Source organism: Clarias gariepinus, chromosome 5 (genome assembly GCF_024256425.1).
Source record: "Clarias gariepinus isolate MV-2021 ecotype Netherlands chromosome 5, CGAR_prim_01v2, whole genome shotgun sequence".
NCBI classification, from domain to species: domain Eukaryota; kingdom Metazoa; phylum Chordata; class Actinopteri; order Siluriformes; family Clariidae; genus Clarias; species Clarias gariepinus.
The window spans coordinates 39410351-39436918 of NC_071104.1; the positions used below are offsets into that span (position 1 = coordinate 39410351).

At 36.7% G+C, this 26568-nt stretch overlaps 1 protein-coding gene across 1 annotated transcript in view; it reads left to right on the plus strand.

Moving 5' to 3' along the window:
• Positions 1-2709: 2709 nt before the first annotated feature.
• Positions 2710-26568, plus strand: part of nxph2a (neurexophilin 2a) — a 28340-nt gene continuing 4481 nt past the window's right edge. Inside the window, exons 1-2 of the mRNA XM_053496078.1 lie at positions 2710-2975; positions 4548-4694. Coding sequence (XP_053352053.1) covers positions 4650-4694 — 45 coding nt within the window. The 5' untranslated portion in view covers positions 2710-2975; positions 4548-4649. The remainder of the gene's footprint in view (positions 2976-4547; positions 4695-26568) is intronic.

The following is a 26568-nucleotide window of genomic DNA, read 5'->3' on the forward strand; positions in this document are numbered from 1 at the left end:
CATGATCCTCAGTACTCGTAAACCAAGACTTGTTCATTTTCCAAGTCTAAATTTATTAAAAATCTTTGCTCGACTGTGTTACTCACACTCCGAGGTTTCACTGTAAATAACAGTGTGATTTAAAAAGTAATCCAATAAATAGCTAAACAAATTTAAAAACTATTCCTAATATATATATATATATATATATATATATATATATTTTCTGTAAAGTTGCTTTGTGACTATTCCCAATGTTAAAAGTGCTACACAAGAGTCAGCTTAAATATTTTAACTTATTATTTAAATATCTGACTTATCAATTCATAAGTTTATTTTAAGTAAATTTTAACATTTTAATCATTATCTCATCTTAGTTTTCACTATCTAAATAGACTGAATTATTATTTTAAATTTCTCCCTTGGTCCTGTATCTCAGTCTTGTAACTTATCTCAACATTCTGCTTTCTTAACTCAAACTTCTTTTTTTTACTTACTTTCTAATATATATATATATATACTTTCTGATATTTTAGAGTTCTGCTTTTTAATTTTTAACCATCTGTCTTAAAATTTTTTTAGCTCTATATATTTTAACCTTCTACATTATTATCCCAAAATCCTGCCTTATTATTAAGATATTGTCTGTATTATCTTAATATTTTGTCTAGCTCTCCTATAACTCCTTAATTATCTTAGATACTCATTATTGTTTACATACTGTATCTGTACACATGTTCAAATTGTTCTTCATTTTCTAACATTAGAAGAGAAATTACAGCTTATATGTTGTATATAAGTAAATAAATGTATGATTTAATATTTTTAAAATAGAAGTTCATTTGTATAAGATTTTAAAAGGTTTTTTTTTTATTATTATTATTTTTAGAGATGGTAAAAAATAAATAAATAATGTTAAAACTTTAAAAGTGTATTTGGTGATGATTGTGAGTATGTATTCATGAATTTTTAATTTACTTAGGATAGAAAGATAAAAGATAAGACAGCAAAAAAAATGTTTGCATAATGCATAGATTCTATAAATACATTTAAAAAAAAGATACAGAATTAATTATTTGTTACATGTACCTTATACTATATATTAAACTCTTCTTTTAAGGTCATGACTAGGTATATAATCCTGTCACTGCATATCAAACTGTGTATGGCTGTGTAAGTGACAAACTAAATGTTATTATTATTATTATTATTATTAGTATTATTATTATCAGTATCAGTGATTGTAGCAGTGGTGGTGGTAATTGATGTCTTCTGCCACATGGTGGTGATGTTCACAAACATGTTGAATGTAAAATGACTAAACTACAAACTCAAATGATAAAGTCTATTTAGAAAATAGTCATTAATTTAACTTTTATACCTGAATAAACAAGTGTAAAATTTACCATTTAGTCTTTAATTAATTTTGATTAATTAAACTATCATTTTGCAAACACATTCTAAGTGACAATTTAATGACAAAAATATTAAATATAAATACAAAATTACATTTCTAATCTTCATGAACTAATATTTATTGTTTGGATAAACTGTTAAAATCTCTTACATTTACAGCGTTTAGTAACTCGTATACTGTAGTGTTTCATTAATCCATACAGTGCCACTTCATTTTTTCACTTATTTTGTATAATGAATAAAAGACCAGAATAAAATTTGACACAATGAAAATTTACCTCTTTAGGTGTTTATTCAACACTGAGGCTGTTAACTGTAACAATATTCTGGTTGTATCATTTTCTCCATACAGACATAAACAGAGTTGCCAGATTGACCAGATATGTGTCAGATCTAACAGCCTTTTGTAACTAAACAGGTCTTTCTAACATTTGATCCCGTACTTTACTAGTTAACTGAGGGTATTTTTATTATTCTTTATTTTTTTACTGTGAAACCTAGCTATTAGCATAAAATTCAACAAAATTATAAAGCCTAGATTAGGACTATAAGAACAACATAATGTTGAAAGTTATATAAACTGGATTTGTAGACTCTCTGTAATGGATCGTAAAGTTCTCTTTGTTTAGTGTCCATGTGAAGAGCTTTAAGCTGTAACTACTGGAACACTACAAAAAAAAAAAAAAAAAAAAAACAGCGACAAGTCCACTAAAATGGCTAAATTCGGCCCTGTGCACTAAACTACTAAATAGATTTTTTTTTTTTTATAGACGGCTAAAAGTTCAGGGATGAATTCTAAAACTAAATTACTAAATACTGTAGCACTCAATGTCTAAATACTATGTGCTTCTAGATAATAAATTCATGGCTAAATCCAAGCCCGTGCACTGAACTACTAAATAATACAGTACACTCTAATGGATACTGAAATTTGTATGGTGAAATTTATTAGAAAAATGAACAGCAAGTCATAGCTCCTGAAAATCACAGGTTGGAGCACAATAAAAAAATTCTACATAATCTATCGGGTTAACACAAGAATCTTTCTCATGCATTAAGGAAACTACAAGCAAAAAGCATGCACTCTGTTTGTTAATCCAAGTATGAGAAATTAGCTGTGTCTGGAGGAGTACCAGAGAAAAAAAATATAATAAAAAGACCGTAAAGTGGATGTAGTTTTTAGGACCGAAGCATCAGGTCCAATCTGGCAACCCATGATGGAGGTTTGTAAAGAGTTAAATGCTTGAACAGTGCTGCTGAGCTCCAGATCTGCTGTGTGAGTGAGAAGACTTCACAGAGGGATGCTTGCAGCTCTCCACCGAGCATCACCGGAGCTCTAACAGCAGATCATGGCACCTGCTCACCAAGGATTCATCCAGGAACAGTGAAGAGAACGCGCATCTCCTCACTTCAGATCCACAGCACTCTGTTCGATCTGACTCGTGCAACATGCCACCACGCTGAAACTCACCGTCACATCACTGGCTTTTACTCCTCATCTGCACTGTTGAGTTTTCTTTCGAGAGTCACCTCCATGAGGAGTCAGGAAGACTTCTCTAACATCTTTCACTCCTCTGAAGGTGAGATCTGCGCTACATTACACCTGACACACACCTACAGGGGACAGTTATGATCTTTTAAAGAAGTTTTTTTGCATTTTATTGTCTCCCATGGTGTCTTTTTAATTAAATGTCAATCCCAAATATTATATTTATTATATGTGTTTTTCTAAATCCTATGATATTAAGCATTAAATTATTTTACACATGTAATACTTTAGAATTTCAAAATTAAAAGTATAATTGACTTCACATCAGAGTTTAACATAAACTCCGGATGTTTTTTAACACAAAGTCTCTGCATGGACATTTTGAAATATTTTTACTTGTTTATGTTTTAATCCGGTCGATATTCAGTTTCTTTGAAAAGCACTTAAGGACCTTATCAAACATTAAATTCAGCTGAATGACATTTATTTATGTCCCGGCTTTAAATTTAAATTGCTTTGTGTTTATGTCATCACACAATGCAGTACAGTATAAGCGTAAATTTGCATATTTTTACTTTAATTGCCTGTTTATTTTTAATCTATTTCATTTCCTGGTTTATTATTATTATTATTATTATTATTATTATTATTTACAATCTATTGCATTTTTGTTATTGCATAAAAAAACTATAGGTGTGTTTATTTGGAGAAATATTGACTGTTGTTTCATATTTCAGTTATATTTAGAACTTGCTTTTCCATTTATTCCTTATATTATTATGTGTACCGTGATCTCATTAGATGAAACCCATTGCCATTATTGATCCATTGATTGACTGATTGATCGATTGATTGATTGATTTAATGATTGTGTGATGCATTCATTTTATTCAATAATCAGTTATTTTTAAATAATTGTATTTTTTTATGAAAAATATCGCTGTATTTCTTTTGTTTGAAAACATTAATTGTTTGTAGTTTGAGGTTTCAGTGTGGCAGTTCTTGCCTGTAAATTTATATGCTCCTTTTATCTGATATTAAAGGATACCTTAAACATTTAGGATATACAAACTTCATAAACAATCATATTAACTAGAAAAGAATAAAATATTATTCCTTATAACAATTTAGCTTGACGGATTGTCGGGTTATTGCGGTTGACTTCACCGCACGCTCTGAAATGGAAACATATGATGAGCTGGTATATTATGAAAGATTATAATAGATTGACTAATTAAATAGAAAGTGAATGTGTTGCATCTCAAAAAATATCAAACATTATTATCAATCAAAAATTATACTGCCTTATAAATGTTTAAATGATTTCAATCTTATTTATTACATATTTTGATAAATTTAACTATCATAATTATTCATGGTTATTTATTTTTTATTTACTGTAATTCATTCATTTTAACTTGATTTTTTATTAAAATAATTTTATATTACATTGCAATCAGAAGATAATTATAAACAAGCATGATGCTTTAAATATAATGTCAGGAATATGAATTTTGTTTAGGAATTTGTCAGATTAATTACATTAATTTTGTCATACTGATTAAACATATTTATAGGCAGTACATGAGTCCATGATAATAGTTTAATTTGTGTAGATTCTTTCATCTTTTAAATTAAATATATGCCTCCCATTTCTATGCAGGTCGTTCCAGTAATGGCGTTTCCTAACGGACATCTAAAAACTCTGGATTTTCTCCTCCTTATATAAGACACTGAAGCAAAAAAAAAAAAAAAAGCATCCAAGATGCGAAAAATCCAAACCATCTTGCTGCTGCTGTGTTTGCACAAGGTGAGTGCATTGGGACAGATCCAGTAAATTATTTAAGTTAAATGATAATTTATCATAATTGATTTTTTTATAAACATAATTTTGTCTTTATATGGAATATAAACATTACAAACCCTACTTTTTATGCATTTGTAGCTTGTAATGTGACACAGTGATAAAATATAGAATATATGCAAAATATCACTTTACAGATACTAATGATAATTAGCGTGTAATTAGGCGGACAGTCACGGTGGCTCAAACTCTCAGTCCAGTTGAAAGACCTTGGTTTTATTGGAGCATGCAGCGAGGACGATGCTACGGTCTAAATTAACACGCAGAATGCAATTAAATTTCTTAATTGTATCTAAATGAAGCATGTCATACCAAGTTTAACAGTGGCAGGGGTAACAAAGAGCCCATTATCACGAACCAAAATGTATATTTTTGCTTAGGCGCTGTTTAAAAAGCAGATGTATATATTTTAATTTATTAGTTTATTTGTTTAAACTCGTTATTTTATATTCTGACCTCCATCCATACTATTTTTTCTTTTTCACACTCTAAAAGGACCGAAATCCTCAAACATTCCAGGTTTGTCCTCCAAAGAAAACGTCACTCTTTCATACTCTGAAAGCACCATCTCTATTCATCTTCCATTCTTTTTCATCATCGTCATCCTCACATCCCCATTGCTTCTATTGGATTTTGAAGTGACTATAATAATCCTTTTCTTCCAGACTCAAAGATCTCTCCTTCTCTCTCACGCATAACCTCTTTCACAATCTGAACGGTCCATCCTCATCCCTCTTTGCAATTTGAAAGGTCCATCCTCACCCCTCTCTTACAATCTTATCCTTCTTGCTATCTGAAGGAACTATCCTGATACTTTTTTCCCAGTCTGAGCTGCCTATCTTTATTTCTCTTTATGTGTTACACTTATCCTCATTGGACCCCTCCTTATCACGCTCCAAGGATAAAACTATCCTCAACCCTTTTTTTTTCACTCTCTCACCCTTGAAGCGACTGTAGTTATATCGCCTCCTCACTCTGATGGAAGATGTCTCACTTCACTTCCTTTCCACACTCACAAATTTCAGTCTTCTTCTATTCTGTGTACCATACTGACAACACAACAACTCGAGATCAACTGAAATCTGCCAACCAGATCATCCTTCTCTCAGACTACAACAGGTCTACCTGGAACCACTGCTTTAGAGTATATTAGAGATATAAAGGTAGAAAACCCCTTTTCTGGGGACCCCCTTTTTTAAAAGTGACAGGCCATCCTGACCCAATTCCCAATATGCATTATTTATAAATCGTAGCGTATGCGCGCATAAATGAATGCTACTGATCATTTGTTTTACCATTTACACATCACTTTATTACCCTGAGCGGTAAACCAGCTGTTTTTGCTATGTTTTTCCTCTACATATGATAAATCACAACTTCATGTTCATGTGTCATTGAAAACAAAATAAAACATTTGCATTTCTGGGCAGAAATCACAAATCATCTGGTTGTTGTTTTTTTGTTTTATTTCCGCTACACTTATTCTATCTGAAGGAGGAATTAATACAGAAATCATGAGTCTCTTATTTCAGGGACCCTTTATAGGAAGCGGTCTACATCATCTTTGTAGGCTTGCGGTCCTCACTGACTTGTATAGACCATGAGGTCTTTCCAATCTGAAGTAAGAAGGTTTGGTCTACGGAGGACTTTCTGCCTGTGTCTGCCTTTTAATCTGAAGTATAAATTATCTATAAAATCACAATGATCACGCTGGAAAAAAAACTTGTCGCATACGTAGGATGTGGGCAGCCAAGCTTGTGTTGGTAACAAAACATAACCGCAGTTTATAGAAATCTGTCACTCAGGTAGCAGATTTCATGTATGTCCCATTGGTTTATTTTTATTTTTTTATTGAATTTTTATTTATTTTGAATTAATTCGTTTATCTTTATATTTTATACAATGCCTGGCCAAAAAAGTCTTCATTTTAGAAGGATCAAACTATTGCTACTGTAAAACAATTAAAGAGTTTTGAAATCATGGAAATTCGGTTAAAACCTTTCAACACATTATTAAACAATATAAGGTAATAGTGCAGAATCGTCAACTTTGTGGAAGGAATGTGATCAGAAAAAAATTATGAATGGAGATCACTTAAGAAGTTAAACTAAAGCATTTCCATATGCACACACTGTGACAGGAGCTGGCTGGATTACGACTGAATAGTATAATAGAAGGGAAGGACATGAAGCGATGCACCCATCATGCATAGTGTCCACTGTACAAGCCTCTGGAGACAGTGTTATGATCTGGGGTTGATGGGGTTGAGTTACTCAGGTCTAGACTCAGTAACGTTACTCAGGTCTAGACTCAGTAACGTTATGTGGCAATAAAATGAAGAACCTGATGTACCTGAATGTAGTTGGATCGGCTCCTTTTGCATGAATTACTGCAGCAATGTGGTGTGGCATTGAGGCGATCAGTTGTGGCACTGCTGAGGTGTTACTGTATGGAAGCCCAGGTTGCTTTGATAGCGGCCTTCAGCTCTTCTGCGTTGTAGGGTCTGGTGTCTGGCATCTTCCTCTTCACAATACACCATAGATTCTCTACAGGGTTTAGGTTGGTCAAATTTGCTGGCTAATCAAGCACAGGGATACCATGGTCCCTAAACCAAGTATTAGTACTTTTGGAAGTATGTGCAGGTGCCAAGTCCTGCTGGAAAATGAAATCAGCATTTCAATAAAGCTGGTCAGCAGAGGAAAGCATGAAGTGCTCTAAAACCTCCCCGGAGATGCTGCGCTGACCTTCGACCTGATAAAACAAAGTGGACCAACACCAGCAAATGACAGGGCTGCCCAAACCACTAACTGTGCAAATGTCACACTGGACCTCCAGCGACTTCAGCGATTCCAAGCCTCTTCTCTCTTCCTCCAGACTCTGGGACGTTGATTTTCAAATGAAATGCAAAATTTACATTTATGTGAAAAGAGGACTTTGGTTCACCGAGCAACAGTCCAGTCCTTTTTGTCCTCTGTCTGGGTATGACGCCTCTGACATTGTCTCTGGTTCAAGAGTGGCTTGACAGAAGCAATGGGACAGTTGTAGAGTGGTGGCTTTTGAAGCGCTGACTCCAGCTGCAGTCCACTTCTGTTGAATCTCCCCAAAATTCTTCAATGGGCTTTGTTTCACAATTATGTAAAGGCTGCGGTTTTCCCTGTTGCTTGTGCAACTTTTTCAACCCAATTCTTTTTTTCCATTCATTAATGTGCTTGGATACATCACTCTGTAAACAGCCAGCCTACTGAACCAGACTAAGGGACCATTTAAATGCTCAGGAAACCTCTGCAGGTGTTTTAAGTTATTTGGCTGATTAGTGTGTGACACTAAGAGTCTTCAATATTGAACTTTTCACATTATTCTTATTTTTCTGAGACATGTGGGTTTTCATTAGCTGTAAGGCATCATTTATCTAAATAAAAGAAAAAAAGAAAAACAGTTGAAATATATCAGTGTAATGAATCTATTTAATATGAGTTTCACTTTTTAATGATCAAATTTTCAATAATATTCTAATTTATTGAGATGCACCTGTATATACCATTGCATTCCTTGTTTTCAGAGAAAGAAGTCTGCATTTGATGAGTCTTCGAAACAGGGAATCCTTAGTAGTGTGGCTATGACATCAGGCTTCAAATACACCCTTTGAAGAATGAGGGCCCCAAATTGAGACACATGACAACCATGACAGTGGTAGAAGGTTAACCACCTGACTGATAGGTGTACTGCAGCCATAAATTGCAACATGGGCAACTCAAATACAATCTCATGTGACCCACCTGTTGGTTGCGACCCAATGTTTTGTAACCACTGCTCTAAAGGGACCGTTCGTTACCGTTCATAATCTGAAGGGACCATTAAAATCTCTCTCTTGCAATCTTGGGGGTCCTTTATTATCCTTCTCTCACAGTGTAAAAGCTTCACCCACAACATGCTTCAATAACAAACCTCTTCATCTGTCTTACAACCAGAGTTCTATCCTCATCCCTCTCTCACAATCTGAGTCAATTCTCTATTACACTTCTACTGGTTCAGTCTCATTCCTGTTGCTTCTGCCACAGTAAACATCCTCATCCTTCTATCAACCCTAAAAGGGACCGTCCTCATCCCTCTTCCTTACTCTTAAGGATTCTTACTTCTTTACCACACTCACAAATTACATCCTTTTTCTTCTACACTGACAACAGCCCATCTTTATCCACCTCTCAGGCATCAGTGGAACTCACTTTATACTTCTAATACACTCTAAGGAGTTCATCCTTATCTTTCTTTTAAATTAAGAAAGGTTCATACACATCCATACACATCTTTAATCATCCTTCCTTTTTTGAGAACGCACCCTTCAAAATGTTTATCCTGATTTTAATCCCTTTCAACATTCAGGTCACATATTTACTAGACCACATTTTAAGTCATCTTATTAGAACGTGTTACACTTTAACCTAATTAAGCCATCTCTACCACTTGGTTGAGGTATGCCATGCTTAAAAAACATCTATTAGATTTGGCTGTGTCTTTACATAGTGTTTCTTTTTCATTGTTTGAGAGCATACCGCAAGAAATAAAGTTGATCTAATGACTGATAACATATTTGCTGTGACAACATCACACAAATAGCCAGCATGTCTTCTGATTCTCTTGATATTGGGATTTATTGACAATTTTACCCTGAAGCAACATATCAACTATTTGGAAGAGGCCTATGGTAAGGTCTGCTAAAAGCAAAAAAAAAAAAAAAGTGAGAATGTTGAATAATCTGTGGATTATTGTGTAGTTAGTTTTTTGATATAAAACCAAAAATTAAACAATGAGAAAACCAATTATTTCCTAAATACCTGTTTCCGAAAACAAAAAAAGAAAAGAAAAGAAAAAGGGATCGCGGCCATTTTTACTTGTTTCTTTACGTTGTGTTTTATTGTATTGATTACTACTTCTTTTTTTTATCTGAAGAGCGTGCCAGTTTTAATGGCCCCATTTAAGGAAGCTGAAAGTGTAACCTTCTGAGAAACTGCATGTAAACCAATTTGACAGCAGCTGCATGGGGCATTTATGGGCGGGGCTTGTGCACATTTAAAGTTAATGGCACCAAAAGCAGAAAACGAGCATCCGTGAGTTCAACACAACCATAACAGCTTTTTTTTTATTATTGAAAAATAGTAAAAACAGTTTAAGGAAATATTAATAATAAATGCATTTATATTTGTTATTAGTTACTTATTCGTTTAAAATAGCCATTTTGAAGAAAGTAAAGCTGTTATACAGGAGTTGATCTTGTTGATTCTTGTTGGTGCCATTAACTCAACTATATATGTAAAAGCCCCGTCTCTAGAACATCAGTGCGGCTGCTTTTGTGCTGGTTTATAGGAACTTTCTCAGAAGGTAACACTTTTGGTTTCCTTAAATGGCATTAAAATCTCAGTGCTCTTAAGATAAAAATAAATAAATAAAATAGTAATTAAAAAAACACATGAAGAAACCACACACTCCTTTCCACACACTTCTAAAGATACCATTCTCATCTCTCTTCCACACTCCAAAGGAATCCCGCACGTGCCTCTCCTCTACTCACAAGGGACCAGCCTCATCCCTCTTCCACACTCCAAAGACACCACTGTCCTTATTATTATCCTGAGGGGACCTCCAGCTGGCCATTATTTCTGTGTGGCTCCTCAAGGGAAAACACACATCTGCTGAGAGATATACCCGCATACACACTCTCACACATAACCGCACAGCTGCATACTAAGATACACACACGGATACACACATATAAAGCGTAATTTGGACAGAAGGAAACAAATATAGTATCCTTAAGAAGTCAGAAAACCTATAGTTACAGTGTTACAAAGCTCTGACACTGGAGACTCCTTTCTTACATGTTAAATCAAATCTCCTTAGAGAAAAATTTCATCATATAAAATTGACCAGAGCTGGTGTTTATTTCGAAAATGAATCGGAATCCAGAACAGCACAGTGTTATAAAGAAAACGTGAGAAGATATAAATAATATAATATCAGCTATATTTTTTAATAAGATTTTGATCAGGATGAGATCACAGTCATGTAAACCTGTATGATTTCTGCTTGGACTCTTTCATGGTGTATACGCACACACACACACACACACACACACACACACACACACACTAATGCTGTACATTTCACCAGCGTAATAAATGGTCCAGTGTCAGGATTAAAAGGAGTGGTTTAATCTCACAGCTCTCATAACGCCGGTCTGATTGATTAGGGTTTTTTTTTTTTTTCCAGGAAGCTTATGTCAACAAGGGAAAAAAATAAACCTAATCCGTTTTCGGAGCATGCCAGCCTTGTAAGGTTTTCCCGCCATGCCACTTTATCATGGCGCTGAATTCCAGAGCTGTTGGGCGCCGATAAGAGGCTCACTGCTTTTCACACACTCGTCCCGGTGGACAATACGACGCTTGTGTGTATTCTTCAGACTCGGAGCGTTTCCATCAAAAAGCCCTCTCGCTGGATTTGCCTGGGGTTTTTTATTTTCTGAAACGAACTCAAAACATACAGGCTGAAGCGAAAGAGGAAAGGAGTGAAAGCAGGACTGAAATTGTTCACACACTTGTCAGGGAAAGATTACACGTGGATTTAAAGCGAGCGTGTGTGTGTGTACGTGAGCATACTGTTCTACAGTAGAATTATCAGTGCCTCGCTTTGTACACCACTGATGTGCATCCCGTCCTATATTGGGGTGATTTTGAGTTGCCAGAGCCTTCAATAATCCTTCAGAAATTATATTGAGACTTGATTTGTGGTCTATCACGTTGATGACTTTCCCAAAACATCCCACTATTCCATTACTGCCACGTACAGTACGCTCCTGACTACTGCGATTTCCCATATTAGCATGCTAACAGAACTGCTAGCTTTATGCCAAAGCACACACAAAAGCTAGCCGTGACTACATTGTATGATATTTGCTTATTAAATAGGAAATGTCTAGACCTTATATCAGTGTTGGTACAATAAGACTTTATAATAAAAATGTATAATAAAATAAGCAAATGACAAAAATCTTAGTACCTTGGCAAGTGAAATATTCATTAATCTAGCCCAAACTATATATAAATTCCATTAATAAGTTTACAACAAACCAAATATTATTTCGCTTATTTCTATTCAAAGGTAACTAAAATTATACGTGACAATGTTTTGTTCTGATGGAAGATAATTTTTGCTCCATACATGAAACAAATTCCTAAACCTAGAAAAGTTATCTGCCAATAAAACAATAAATTATTTACATAAGATTTTAGATTTAATGAAAAGTAAACTTGTTTGTTTTTTTAATCAAATTTTAAGAAAGTGTAGATAAATTGAACTATATTGTAAATATATTTACTTTGTGCAGTGTTTTTACAGTCTAACCTAAACGCATACAGAATGTTGTGAATAAAAACTGATTAGTTTTACATTTTTTAGCTCATCAACATTAGAAAATTCATAAACACTTAACTTGCATCATTTAACTATTTTCACATATATATATACAGTATATACAGTATATGTGTGCACTTGCAGTTAATCGGTCATACACAAAAAATATATTAATATTGTAGCTTGCAAAAATATCTTAAATCTAGCCAAATTAATTTTTAATTTAATGTAAGATTATGACAAACTAAATATATTAGGAACAACTAATGAAGTAAAAATATGTCTAGATATAACCCAAATAATTTTGTATTTGGTTTATTGTGAACTTATAATAAGCAATATTACATCAATATCACTAGATTCATAATCATTTTATTGGTTAAAACATACTCAAGTAAGTAAACACTTACGCTTTTTAACCTAACCAGGTGTTTATCATTGTGTGTTTTATCTCTGTATATGTTACTGTGGAAAAGGTTTGTCTACCCGTTTACTGTTGTCCATGCAGTCATGATGTTCTACACACAGAAACCCAAAAGTGTCCTGAAATATGTTGATTTCCATTCAAGCAGCAGGATTAACACCACTGTACTGCATCAAAGGCTTAAGAAGACCGAATTCTTCGATGTCTGTAATCTTCCACTAACCTGTAACTGTAGGCGTCCTTGATTATTACTATAGAATGTTTTTCATTTAAATCAATACTTCATTCACAAAATTGTTTGCCCCAACCACAGCCTGAGAAAAAAATATCTTAGCCAGTAAATATATTTAAAAGTACAATTTTCTACAATTCATTAAAATAAGATTACTACAAACCAAGATTATGAAGCTTCTTTCTAATCAAATTTTACAAAACGTTTAAGCAAAAATATCTTGTTCTTTTGGCAGACAATTTACCAGTTTTAGGAATTTATTTCTTGAAAAAAGCAAAATTTTGTGGTGATAAAGCAAAAAAGAAAAAAAACTAAGGAATTATGAATTATTCAAGGATATTTCACGTGCTAGATATATTTTTGCATTGTTTAAAACAACTAAAGAAACCTGGCACCTAACACATCATTAGGAAAAGTGGCAAAGAAAAACTGATCCATACAAAAATAAATTGTATTTAACTTTTGATTATAATCACTGCTAACACTAAAAGTGCCAAAAGCCCTAAAATATAGTAAATGCATTAATATACAAACAAATGATGCTGAAAAATGCTAGCATATATTACTTTAAAGTAGAGAAGGTTTCTTACTCTGGAATATTCAATAATATTCCTCTCAAAATAATTATTGTTTATGAGATAAAATCAATCACATTACAGGTTTTTAGGAGTCGCAGCCTGTAGTGCATGACTGTTCTCCTTTTTACCTTACAAATTGGATTAGTTCTATATTTCACAGGCTGCAGGAAATATTCGTCACCACATTGATCTCAGTGTCTAAAAGCGTGTCACTGTCAATGACCTTCATCTCCGTTAATATAAAATCAATAACACGTGATTGATGGCCTGTAACGGCACCAGAGGAGCCAAAATGGACACAGCCGAGTTATAAATCCACTGCGTAAATGCAGCTACGGAGTGTCAGGTCAGGTCAGGTGGGTCATGTCATCAGTCTGAGGGCACTGCAGGAATATTTAGTGTTCAGTGTTGGGTAGAAAGCTAATTACTGAGCCAATGTCAGTAAATACAGTTTAGCTGTTTAACATTCTGGTGACATTATTATATCTTATTAGCACATGTGTTGAACTTGATTGACCCAACTCTACCATTCGGTTGAGGTGTTATATGCTTAAAAATATTCACTCGATGTTGCTGTGCCTTTAAACAGCATGTCTGTTAAATTGCTTTATACCATGACATGGGAAATAACGTGGATCTAATGCACAATAACATTTGTGATATGACAAAATGTTACCATGTTGGTGCCTTCTTTTGGTTTTTACCATAAAGTGACATCTCAACCATTTGGAAGAGGGATATACAGTAGTAGGTTCTGTTAAAAATATAAAGAAAAAAAGTGGAAAGAAATTTTTTTTTACATTTGTTATCTCAAGGAAATAAAAAAAAATGCAAAAAATAATATTTCTATTGCTTTCTTTTTTGGTGAGAATTTTAACAGGTTGTTGTTTATTCCTTGTTTACTGTGTAAAGAAATAGGGGTGGGGATAATCTTTGGCCAAGTAGACAGGGTTAATCAACAACCTTTAATGCTTAAGATCTAACAAAACTAAATTCTGATCAAACAAGCTTAATAGCTGTTTAGCATTAAATTTATCAATGTTAAGAAAGAAAAAAAAACACCAATCTGGCAACCTGAAGAGTATGCATATTTTTAAAGAATTAATTATTTTTATGACGTAGCATTGCAGCATTTTCACTCACACTTCACAAAGAGCGATGTTCCTGAAGTACTCAGTGCAGCCGGTGTGTGTGTGTGTGTGTGTGTGTGTGTGTGTTGAGGCTGATAAGCCCAGAATATCTTTCCTTCTTAATTAGATCTCCAACGTTCGTAACTGGAAACGCAGAAGTGGCGATAACAGAGGAATAAACTCTACGCTTTCCTTAATCATCTGCTGTCTTCAGCACGCAATCATCATTTCTTTCACCAGGCGTCTCTTCCTTTCACACCCCCTTCCCTTTATTACACACACACTCACATACACACACTTCTTAATCTTTAAGCGCTGGTCCTCAGATTAGAAAGTGTTTCTTCTTCTTCTGCCTGATGTTCTTCAAAAAAGACACATTTGCACTGACAAGGATGGCATATTAATACTTACAATATTTTTTTTATGTTTGTTGTTGGTGTATTTACACACGCCTTTGTTGCAGGGAAACTGTGCTGCAAAAACCCCACAAAGTCATCGCTTGCTCTTTTTTGTTTGTTTTTGTTTTAACACTTCATGTTTTTCCTCGTTCTTTTCAGTGAACATTTTACACATAACCCTGAAGGAAGGTGTGTTTTTTTCCCCTCATCACAGTTTAACTTTTCAGCGCTAAGTGACATCAAAAGCTTTTTCACCTCCCAAGCAATGAGGTCGCACATTTTGGGTAAGAATGAAAAAAACAAACATGAAGGAGGTGTTTGTTAAAGATGAGGTGTTTCTTCAGTAGATCTTTAATGGATGAATGAATTGGATCCATTTATATGATCTATTGATTTAATGGGAAAAATATCAGAAAAAAATTGCTATTGAATTGTATTGTGTCATAGAGTTGGTGGTATTGTTGAGTTCGTTAAATCGTAAACAGAAAGTAATTTGTGAACTGTGGTGTCCAGTTTATGTGTGAAAATGATTTCACCTGGAACATGGGAATGAACCCTCCATAGATGTGATAACCTGGTGATTCAGTACATTCAGGTGGTCAGCTGACTTCATTTTATTGCCCCATAACGTTACTGAGTCTAGACCTGAGTAACTGATCAACCCCAGATCATAACACTGTCTCCAGAGGCTTGTACAGTGGACACTATGCATGATGATTCCTCTCTGACCTCCGGTGGCTGGGCGGCTGGGCGGCCTTCCCCGGCTGGAAACAAGGGTTGTTACGTGATCCTCCTTGCGGCCTTTCCTTCTTCGGCGGCAGGGTCACCATATCCGGCTTCATGTGAGAGCTGAAGAGCCGCGGGAGCTCCGGGAGTGAGCGCGCGGCTGTCCTCGTACTCACCTATTTGAAGTCCCTGAGGCTCGTTCCATTGCCCCACTTGCATGCCGCTCTTCCGTGTTCTGCGCCCGTTGCACCCACACCACGTTAAGAAGGACCTCAGCAACCCATTAGATCCCGAGCTACACTCCCCGCTGTGTTTTATAGCGCAGGGAGAAGCCAGGGATTATTACCGGAGATGGCTTACCAGCCATGCCTAATTCTGCGGCCATGCTTCTTGGCACACCTGCAGAAGGGGAGGTCGTTTATCTACTGAGTGAGGAGTGATATTGATTTGGGTGCACGCCCCATCACAGGCGCATGCCGTGAAAGTAACAAAGCATGTAAGTCATCTCTGATCACGTTCATCCAGGATGTTTTTCTGATCGTATTTTGTCTATGAAACAGTTGGACAGTTCTTAACCCAGTTTTAGCCTTTTCAACATCAATCATTTTCTCCTTAGTTATTGACTATGCTTAAAGCCGGTCTTTTTTAAACAGTAACAATTTTTTGGTTAGGTAGTCTATGTTCATAAATAGCTCTAACATCACAGTGTGTGTAGTTTTTGGGGCATTGACCAGTACAGTTTTCAAGGGAAAGGATTTGGCCCACACTGTTTCAACATCCCAAACTCCCAAGCTTTTAAAGAACTATTCCTAGCCATGGAGTCTCTTCAGAGATCATACCTAGACTTTTGATACTCTATCATTTATACCAGTTGCAACATACGAGGTGTGTTCAAGTCAAACCAGGACTTGTAATGAAATTTCTGATGAATGAAGGTGTAAAAAAGATTGAGATTTACTGTCTTCAAGCACATTACGGTGATGAGACTCTTAGTTGCAGTAAAACATTTGAATGTTTTTTTTAAAAGGCGGTATGTCCATGAGCGACAATCCCGGCCGAGGTGGCTCAGAGCCAACTCCAGTCGTGAACATCATGAAGTTTCAGTGAGTGAAACGAATGATCCTTGAAAATCAATGTCGCTAACTTGTGCAAGAGACGTTTCTGTCTGTGTGAACTGTACACACAATCATTCACCAACACCACTTTCACATTACAGAAACTGGGAGCTATTGCTACATCCCCTGTACAGTCCTGACCTCATTAAAGGAGTTACTGGGAGGACTGAGGCATCACAGGCATGCTTGACATGGCAGTCTGATCATGGATCTGGCGTAGTGAGTAACCGTCTACCTTGATGGTGTCCAAGCACTAGTGAAACACTGGGATCAGTGCATTAGTGTGGCAGGAGATTATATAGAGGTGTAAAGGGAGTTTTTACTCTCAGGACTGTGTTCTGTTATTCTGTACAATCAAAAGGAAAATTGGTTTTCAGAGGTCATGTTCATGCTGTCACGGGACATTGCTAAACATTTCACTCCTCGACATGAAAACCTAAGAGACAAATGTTTTTGCTGTGACATGCCATCTAGAGAACATACTTTTATTCTCCAGATGTACAAACAACACATTACGATAACAGCGAATTCATACAAACCGCTGATTTGTGGCTGCACTGTTGTCGGAGCTTCTGTTAGATGCCAACCTTCCGACCAATCAAATTCTAGACCTCAACACTTTTCCGCTACATCCTCACATTTCTGGCGGCTGTTATTCCATCTGAGAGCGAGTCGAACACCTCAGCCAGCTCGGAGCACGCGTCAGATCTTTGTAATGGGATTATGGAGGTGTTGACGTGCTGATAGCTTCCACCTGCTGAGCGAGGATAGCGCTGGAAGATCTCACACACACTCACACACATTCACAAAGTTCCCCAAGCCTTCAGCGCAGAGACGCTTTCATTAACTCGTTATCAAACACAGAATAATCATGTCATGTCATCTTTCGCAGCTCAGCACTTTAATATGTACACGGTCATTTCACGTCCTTATTAGCAGGTCCTCGTAATGATTAACAGACTGGGACACTGGAGACTAGGCTCATAAATCTCTTCTTCTGTCATCAGCGGATTCTTGCCGTGCTACAGCATGACATTTACGCGGTGACAAGATAAACTTGTCGAATTAATGATTCATAAAAATATATATATACGCAAGCAGGAATTGGGAAATGAAGATTAAGAGATGAAAAATGCATCATGAAATACAGTAAACAGCATGTCAGTGGTAATACATACAGTAGAAAGTAATCACAGAACTGCATCTTACCACTTACAGGATGGGTTCATGAAGTAGATTTCATTTCATTTCATTTTCCCATTTTGTATAAAGTAATTTAATTTCCACTGGCTGCATTTCTTCACCTGTGCTCGAGACCGAAGAATAAACTCGGCTTAAATCACGCTTTCTGTACACAGTCAGCTTCGTGCTATTTATAGGTGTGTCTTAACTAAACATTAGTGATGCAAATGCTGTTCTACTGCCAGGTTATTCATGTTCATTTTCTTAATAAAACTGAAATAAAAAGGTGATGAGAAATAGCAAGGCTGACCCAATGACTACAGCGGATAAAGTTCCATGGCACGTTAAATTTTATCAAGTTTCCATTACATGGGATTTCGATGACTATATATTGTCATAAAGTATTTTTACAAAAAAAAAAAATTGATGTTGATCCCACATGATTGAAGCAGGCAAAAATATCAGTATGAAGACCTACAGTGAGAAAAAAACTCTTGACCCAAAGTAAAACCATCGTCTTGTTTGTGACAGCAGATTGACAGTGAGATTATAAAGTATTATCTTGTTCAGGTGTCAAATATAAAGTTAAACATCAGTAAGTGTGTAGAAAGGGTGATGAGGATGAGTCGCAATCGGATTTGAGGGGGCGGGGCAAGTGAGTCATCTGACATGAAGAAAGCAAAAAAAAAAATTATTGTGCAAAGAATCTTGTACAGGGGGTGTTCAAGTCAAAGTGGGACATTTGATTGTACAGAATAACAGAATAATAGCTCTTTTAACATTGTTGCAAAACAGCTTCACACAATCCAAAGAAATTATTGAAGTTTGTATGGAATGTAAATGTGTATGATTCAGAATGATCAGATCGTCCCTGATGAACGGGCCGATCGGGACGGTGCTGAGGAAAAAACTCCCTGAGATGTCAAGAGGAAGAAACCTTGAGAGGAACCAGACGCAACAGGGAAACTCATCCTCATCTGGGTGATAACGGATAGTTGGGATTGATCTGCAATTATACTGTGTGTTAGGAGGCTGGAAGTTCAGTATAACAGGAGATGTGGAGAAGTTAAAATGGAGTCCAGTTCGTTACTGGAGGCTCAGGTAGACTGTAGGAAACTCCAGACCTGAACTATCAAGCAACTGCACTCATGAGTCCTTAAAGAACATCTGTCTGCATCAGCCTGGGGCAGGACCGCCTTCATGGTAACGTGGAACCGTCCCCGGTCACCACACGCATCTCAGATGGACCACACGTTACGATGCTTAGGTACAAGAGACAGTTGCATTCAGGCCCTGATGCTTTTCTGATACATAGGAATAATTAATATACCAATAATCTGACATTTCTTTCTTGAGGTGGGCGTGGCTATACATATCACTTAACAGAGCCAATAACATTTTTTTTAAAAGAAATGAAAGAAAGACAAAGTATGGCTCCACGAAAATTAAAGTAGACTATGAAAACTGAACCTTTAAAGATGAATGGACAGATCACTGTATGTTTATTCTTCCTGAAAGAAGTTTAACACCAGTTTGACTCATATGTTCTGATAGAGTGGTGATAATAAAAATCAATAATGTGAAGCACCACTATGAGATAAAACATGAAAGCAAACGTCTATTCACATTTATTTACAGCCCAGCAGCGTAGAAATGCAAATTCCTTAAAGATTGATATGTTTGTTTCCAATCCATACAAATACAAGGAGATACTGTATACAGTATTTGTCAGACACCCTTATTCAGAGCAACTTACATTTCGTTTAAATATTTCCACATGTTTAACACAGTTACTGAAAACTGACAATTAATATTATTGAAATTCTATAGAAATTTTAAATTGCTCATTTTTATAGACTTCCTTATAGACCAATAAAAACATGAAATTCAAATTTAAAATAATTTTTTACTGAATGGACCGTTTTGAATTTTAATACAGTACCCCTGGTCCACACAAGGTGCCCTTTAATTAATGTTATTTAAGGGATAAACCACCGTGTGTCATGCAGTTATATGAAAAAATAACCACCAACATGGTGGTGATGTGAATTGAACATTAACATCCTGAAACCCTAAATAGTCTCAAGGAGGTTTACTCCTGTTAAACTGCAACAATTGCAATTTTGACACTAACTATGGCCATGTTTTTTTACCTATTTATATTTGCATTGAAGATTGTGGAAAGTATTTGTTCTGGAAAGTTTTATGCCGCATCATTTTTGCTCCATTAGCGAGTAGAAATATTACAGCTGTGAAATGTAAGGAGACAGCCCGGGGTGATGGGACACAGCAATCATTGTTAAGTAGTGGAAGCTACAGGAGGGTTAATGGTGCGGTGTGTTAGCAGTGCTAACGACGGCTGGGATTTCTCTTTCACACACACATGGCTCACTCGTGAGCGCTGCAGTCCACTGAGCTCAGTCGGCGTGTCAGGCCGCTGATGAAGAGTGATGGTGATGGTTTCGGTGCGTGATCCTGCTCTCAGCCGTCAAAGCTCCAATTAATTACTGATGTCTCGTGTACACGCTACACCTGAACCCCGGCCCGAAACCGCTGCTCAGGAAACTCGAGACACGAGAGAGGGGGAGAAGTTACAGTCACAGTCGCTGCTTACAACCATAAAGCTCAATTTTACAGAGGAGGAATACCAGGCTGTAACTGAGATTACAGACAAAGTATGAAACTCTTCATCACTGAGAGGTGGAGTCTAGAAGGCAGAGTTATACCAGGGGGGTTATATCATGATGCAAACTTTAAACTGTGAGAGATGGGACCTGACTTGTAAAGACCTACCATTTCGCAACCTTTAACCTTAAAAGATGCAGCCTAATGGGCAGAGTTATACCAGTTCAAAAAGCTTTAAAAGGCAGGACCTGAAGGCTACAGTTATACCGTGACTCACGATCTTTAAACTTTAAGAGGTGGGGCCTAAAAGGCGGAGTTATATCATGTTACAACCTTTAAATTGCACGAGGCGAAGCCTAAGGAGCAGAATAAAACCTACATGCCTTTAGAAAAAAATCTCCAAGTACCTGTACGTCCTTTAAACGTGTTGAGGCAGAACACAAAGGGCGGAGTTATACAATCTTTAAACTTTAAGCGGTGGGAAATAAAGGGCGGAGTTATACCACATTGTTCTTTTTTTTGTTTGTTTTTCATCCAGTCACTCCATATATCAATGTAAGCCAAGACTGTTTTTGTGTACGTTTAATGCCACTGAAAGCATGTTGTATTAAATGTCTACATTAAATCATTAATTGCTTTTTGAATGCAATGTGTTCACCGTTTATGTGACGGGTAACAGCGCTGCTTCCTGAACAGTCGCTAGTCACAATCCACCATCTGCCTCGCCGCTGTCTGTGTAGTAAACAGTGAACAATGATTTAAGACACAGCGAGTGTTACGAGACGTCCAGGACAACATGCTCGCCCCTATAAATCATGTTCCAGAGTTCAGCTCTGTCTAGATGACAATACACACACCTTCAGTGTCACTGCACAAATACAGTAAGATTAATTGTTCAGTTCCCCATCAAGCTGTTTTATATTTAAATAAATATAAAAAGCTGTATTTTTTTTTCTCACTGAAGAGCTGCATGTGGCAGATTCCACCTACACACCAAACCTGCACTGAATGACCAGATCTATGGTGAAATTAAAACTGAAATTAAAACATTAGATTTTTTACGACACATAACCTGATGAAGTTTTGATCATTGAGTGTTTTCCATAAAACTTTAACATCGGTTCATTTCAGCTAATCAATATATCGGTCAGACCCGATCGGTCATTAGCTGCTCCTATCGATAAACATTTTCCTGACGTTAATTAAACACTCTGACCGGATCCTTCATCCTGGGAAGTCAGGATAAAGAACCCGAGAGAGACAGGAAGAGAGCGTGTTAGAGAGAAATGGTGCTGATCTGATCGCCGAACAGAAATTGTAGCCTGTGGCTGAAATGAAACGACAGCGTGAAAAACACACTCCTGCAGCGGCATCATCTTTTTCTCTGCCTGCGGGACCACGCTGACTTTTAATAACCGTCTCCTGGGCTTGGGCAGGTCACCACGGCGATGACCTCTCCCTGTCAGGGTGTAAAATAACCGGTCGAGTCAGGAGACGGAGCACTCCTCACACGATCACTAAAAAGGTAGAAAAAAAAGTATTTTAAGTAAAAATAACCAACTACCTAACTAAAACTAAATAAATAAATAAATGAACACCCTGCCTACAATATTTAAAAATTATATTTATATTATATATAATACATATATTTTTTGTAAATCAAAACCATTAAACTTGTAAAAATCCATATTTAAAATTTAAACGAATTTAATCCGTTCCAGTGGCGAGTTCTTAAGGTGAAATTTCGTATTGTGAAACGCATTTTCCTATAGGACATAATGTAAATACAGATAATCCGTTCCAACCACCCAAACATTTTACCAATGTTACCAATTTCCAACTTATAGTGTTATAATCATATTATTGCAATATAATAAAAACAATTAAAACATTTAGAAAAGACATGTAAATTAAGTAAAATATGAAATAAACAGACATTAAACAGACACTCTTTTCACCGACTGCCTCAAAAACCAAACTCAAAGTGGCTCCATTTTCTTTTTGATAACATTATTGAGACTACTCATGGTGCTTTGTCTTCACTAAATCTAACACAAACTGCAAAAAAAAATAAATAAATAAATAAATAAATATATATATATATATATATATATATATGTAAACTCGCGTTCCACTGACGTAAACAAGTTTTGAACGGCTCCCGGATGAACGAGCAACTTAGCCAGCGTTTATTTCGGCTCGGGCGCTTGTACGCTTGAACATGCTTCGTATACTGAGGAAAATTACTTGCAAAATCTCAGTTGTTAAGGTGAAAATTCTGGGTTGCTATAATCGTATGCTGAGGTACATTTAAAAAATGTTAAGCAGAACGCCTAATTAAGTGTCGCATAATAATATTTATTATATATTAAAATAATTATTTATAAGTAATTCAAGAAAGTTAATTACTGACATGAGTTTTGTGGTGGTGGAGTAGTTTTCTCAATTAATTATTTACAGAAACACACACACACACACACACACACATACCTGTGAGTGATTATGTATTTACACCTGCTGTTTTACTGCTATAAATTTTTCCTTCTGTTGTTGTTGTTTGGTCACGATCATCCGTGCACGGTGAAAATGCTGAATATTTTTTTTTTTTACAGAAATTTCAAGGTTATGGTTGAAATGTTCTCTGTTTTGAGGAAAGTCGAATTCGCCCGCAGCCCAGCGCTGCAGATTAACTAAAGCCATCTTAATTAATCTTTCTCTCCGCTCTCCTCCAGCAGACCTTGCCGAGCTTTACCTTTTTTACCCGAACAAGCTGTGTCAGTGTCTAACTTCCCTCATACACACCACTGAGTGTACATATAAGTGTGTGTGTGTGAGTGTGTTAGCAAAAACTTTCCAGTTCTCCAGTCTGTTCTCTGATTTGTGTCAGATTCACTCCCGCTCATGTGACAGGGCGAGAGTTTTATTTCCCCTCATGTCTCACCTTGAGTCATGTCTCACGCTGTGTCGACTTGGAACTAAAGACTCACGCAGGGACTCGGGGGATCCTGCACTGTTTGACGGGACGTTTCGCAAATTCTGAGCGCGTGCCGGAGCGACATAACACCTCATCTGTATGCTGATGCCTCCAGTCAAAATTCCTCACCTCACCACAACATCAGCACCAGTGAATCGGGGCAATTAAAATAATCCAAGCGAAGGAGAGCACGACTGTACAGAGACACACCGAACTGACCTGCAGACGCAAATCAGCCGTCTCATGCGTAGGTCAGGAAGACTGTGATTTAGGAAGCTTAAAGAAGTGATATTCAGGAATTCTAGATATTTACAATGAAACTAGGGCTCTCAATATAAACATGTTAACGCATTTAGTGATTATTCTAAAAATGTTAATGCATTTATAGAATTTTAATTACTTACATGACCAAGTTTCACCCTAATGACTCCCCATAATGGCCACGTGGTTACCCGACTGTGTGTGATGACATGTTTAATGCGGATAATAAGACGACTGAGGAAACATCACCACATGTGCTGAACGGCAAGCTCAGCTTACGGCTCAGACGGCTAAGGCTCTAGGTTCTGAGAGTCCGGGTTCGAGCCCCACCTGTTGATGGGTTGCCACACCCCCATACTACACCCAGTCACTGCATGCAGCGCGGGTCCCATTCGAGAGATTTTAATTTTGAAAATTTTAAATGGTAATGTTTGAGATATTATAAAACAGTTTGGCGTGCATTTCTTTATTCCAACATTGCACATTTATAATACAAGTAAATCTTTACTGTGATTAATTACAGACTATGACTGTGATTAACTAGAGTTAAAAATAGATATATTGATTGGCACGGCTATTTTAAATATATGAAGCAACTTTTTTATCAAAAGGCACCATTTTTTAAACGATCAACAATGTTTCAACAGATAACTCACATGTGCTTGTTGCTGCCCAGGTGTGACTGATTGTCTAAAAAATACATAAAATACATAAACCCACATTAAGACCAGAGAGCTGTCCATGGGAGAGAAGCAAGCGAGAAAATTTGATCAGATCCATAACACTATGAAATGTCCTGAAAAAGAAAGAAACCACTGGTTTACTAACTAAAATCAGGTCAAGGAAACATCAGCTGATGACAAAAACGTTGTAAGATTTGATAAGAAAACCATAAACAACAGTTAGTGACATCACCAAGAACCTCCAGATGCCATCATCAAGGTCTCACAATCCAGCAGTCCAAAAGACGCAGTGTAGAAATATAGAGGCCATACAACAAGAAGGTCAGATTGGAACAAAAAATACATCCTGAAATGAGCCAGGAAAGGTCTGGAAGCAAGATGAGCCTCTACCAAAGTGATGGAAAGGCCAAAAGAAAGAAACCATCTGCTCACAAGCTCATGGGTGACGCACAGTGGAGGTAGTGTCGTGACTTGGTCTTGGATGGCTGCTTCGGGAACATTCTTACTCATTTTTATTGATGATGGAATTTAAGATGGAGCAGAATAATGAATTCGGAAGTGTACAGAAACATTCTGTCGGACATTTTACTGAGAAATGCATCGGATCCAACTGGGAGGTGCTTCGTTATACAGCAAGACACCGATCCAAAACCCGCTGACAACACAACACAGGACTTCATCAGGGGGTGAAGCGGAAGGTTTCAGACTGGCCACGTCAAGCAGTAGACCTTCACCCAAATGAACAGCTCCCGAAGACTGAAGATAGAAAACTTCCATAACATACTGTACGAAAATTAAAAGAAACTGCAGTGTGTGGACCTGGAAACAGATACACGACAGTCTGGTGATGTCATTGGCTGACCGGCTAGATGCTTTTATTACAAGCAATGGATATGCAACCAGTTATTAAATGCTATTTACTTTAGTTTACATAAAGACATTCTGTTCCTATACTTTTGTTCACCTATTATGTTCTAGGTTGTTCACATCTGGATGTAAATACGCATAAATGAAAGCTAAAATTTCTCTCAGTTATCTTTTGATCTCGAGCCCTTAAGACACTGTCTTAGATGTCTCTGCTGTCTCCAGTGATGCGTGGATTAGTCGAAGCTCATTTATGTAGATACTGAAATGGTGCATTTCGAGCAGGAATGAAATCTTTGCTAACCATGGGAGAGTCTAAACTGTTTGAGTTTGCGTGAATATGCGGTGATGTGTATGAGATTCCATCCTAGTTCACATTAATGGCTTTTCCTTCAGTAAAAAATTGGAATATTACTTTATTCACCATGGGACGCATCAGGTATCTCCCAGTGACGACCCTGAACTCTAAAAGCCGTTGTGAGAAATCCTCTAGCACTGAAAAAGCATTTCTCATTAAACTCTTGACTGTTCTTCATATTCAGCCTGTTCACTAGCGTACCGCTAAGCCTGTTCGGATTGTGTGGTGGTGTGGCATATCTAGAATGTTATTTCCTCTTGTATAAATCAGTTAAACAGTTCAATAAACTGACTTCCTGTTTCGAAATGAAGTCAACATATGGAATCGATTCGCGGCTCACGAGCCATTTCATCGGGACTAAATGTAATGTTTAATTTTTTTTTTCTCTCCCATTTTCATTATCTTCTCTCTCTATTTATTTCCGCGGACGCCTTGTGTTAATTAGGCTGTGTGGGGACTGATAAATGATGCGACCCTTCAGTTCATCGATTTCACATTAAACGCAGAGCTCTCAATTTACCGGGTCATTATGGCCTGTCCGCATCATTTGCACAGGTGTGTCTGAGGTGAACAAGGCTTTCGGTGATAAAAACACAACCTATGAGCAACTATAGGCTTGCATGCACACACACTCACACACACATACACATAAACCCCTTCTCTCTCGCCCATACAGATTATATGCTAAGGTTTTTGTTATCTTGCTTTTGCAGAGCTCTGCCCCGTTCCAATGATTTTACAGGGTAATGTTAGCAACGAGTGCGCGGCTCCGCAGACCGAATTCGCATATGACTCAATTAAGCTTACAGCAAAATGCGTAATTAGCACAGCAATGTTTGTGTGTGTGCGTGTGCGCGATTTCAAAC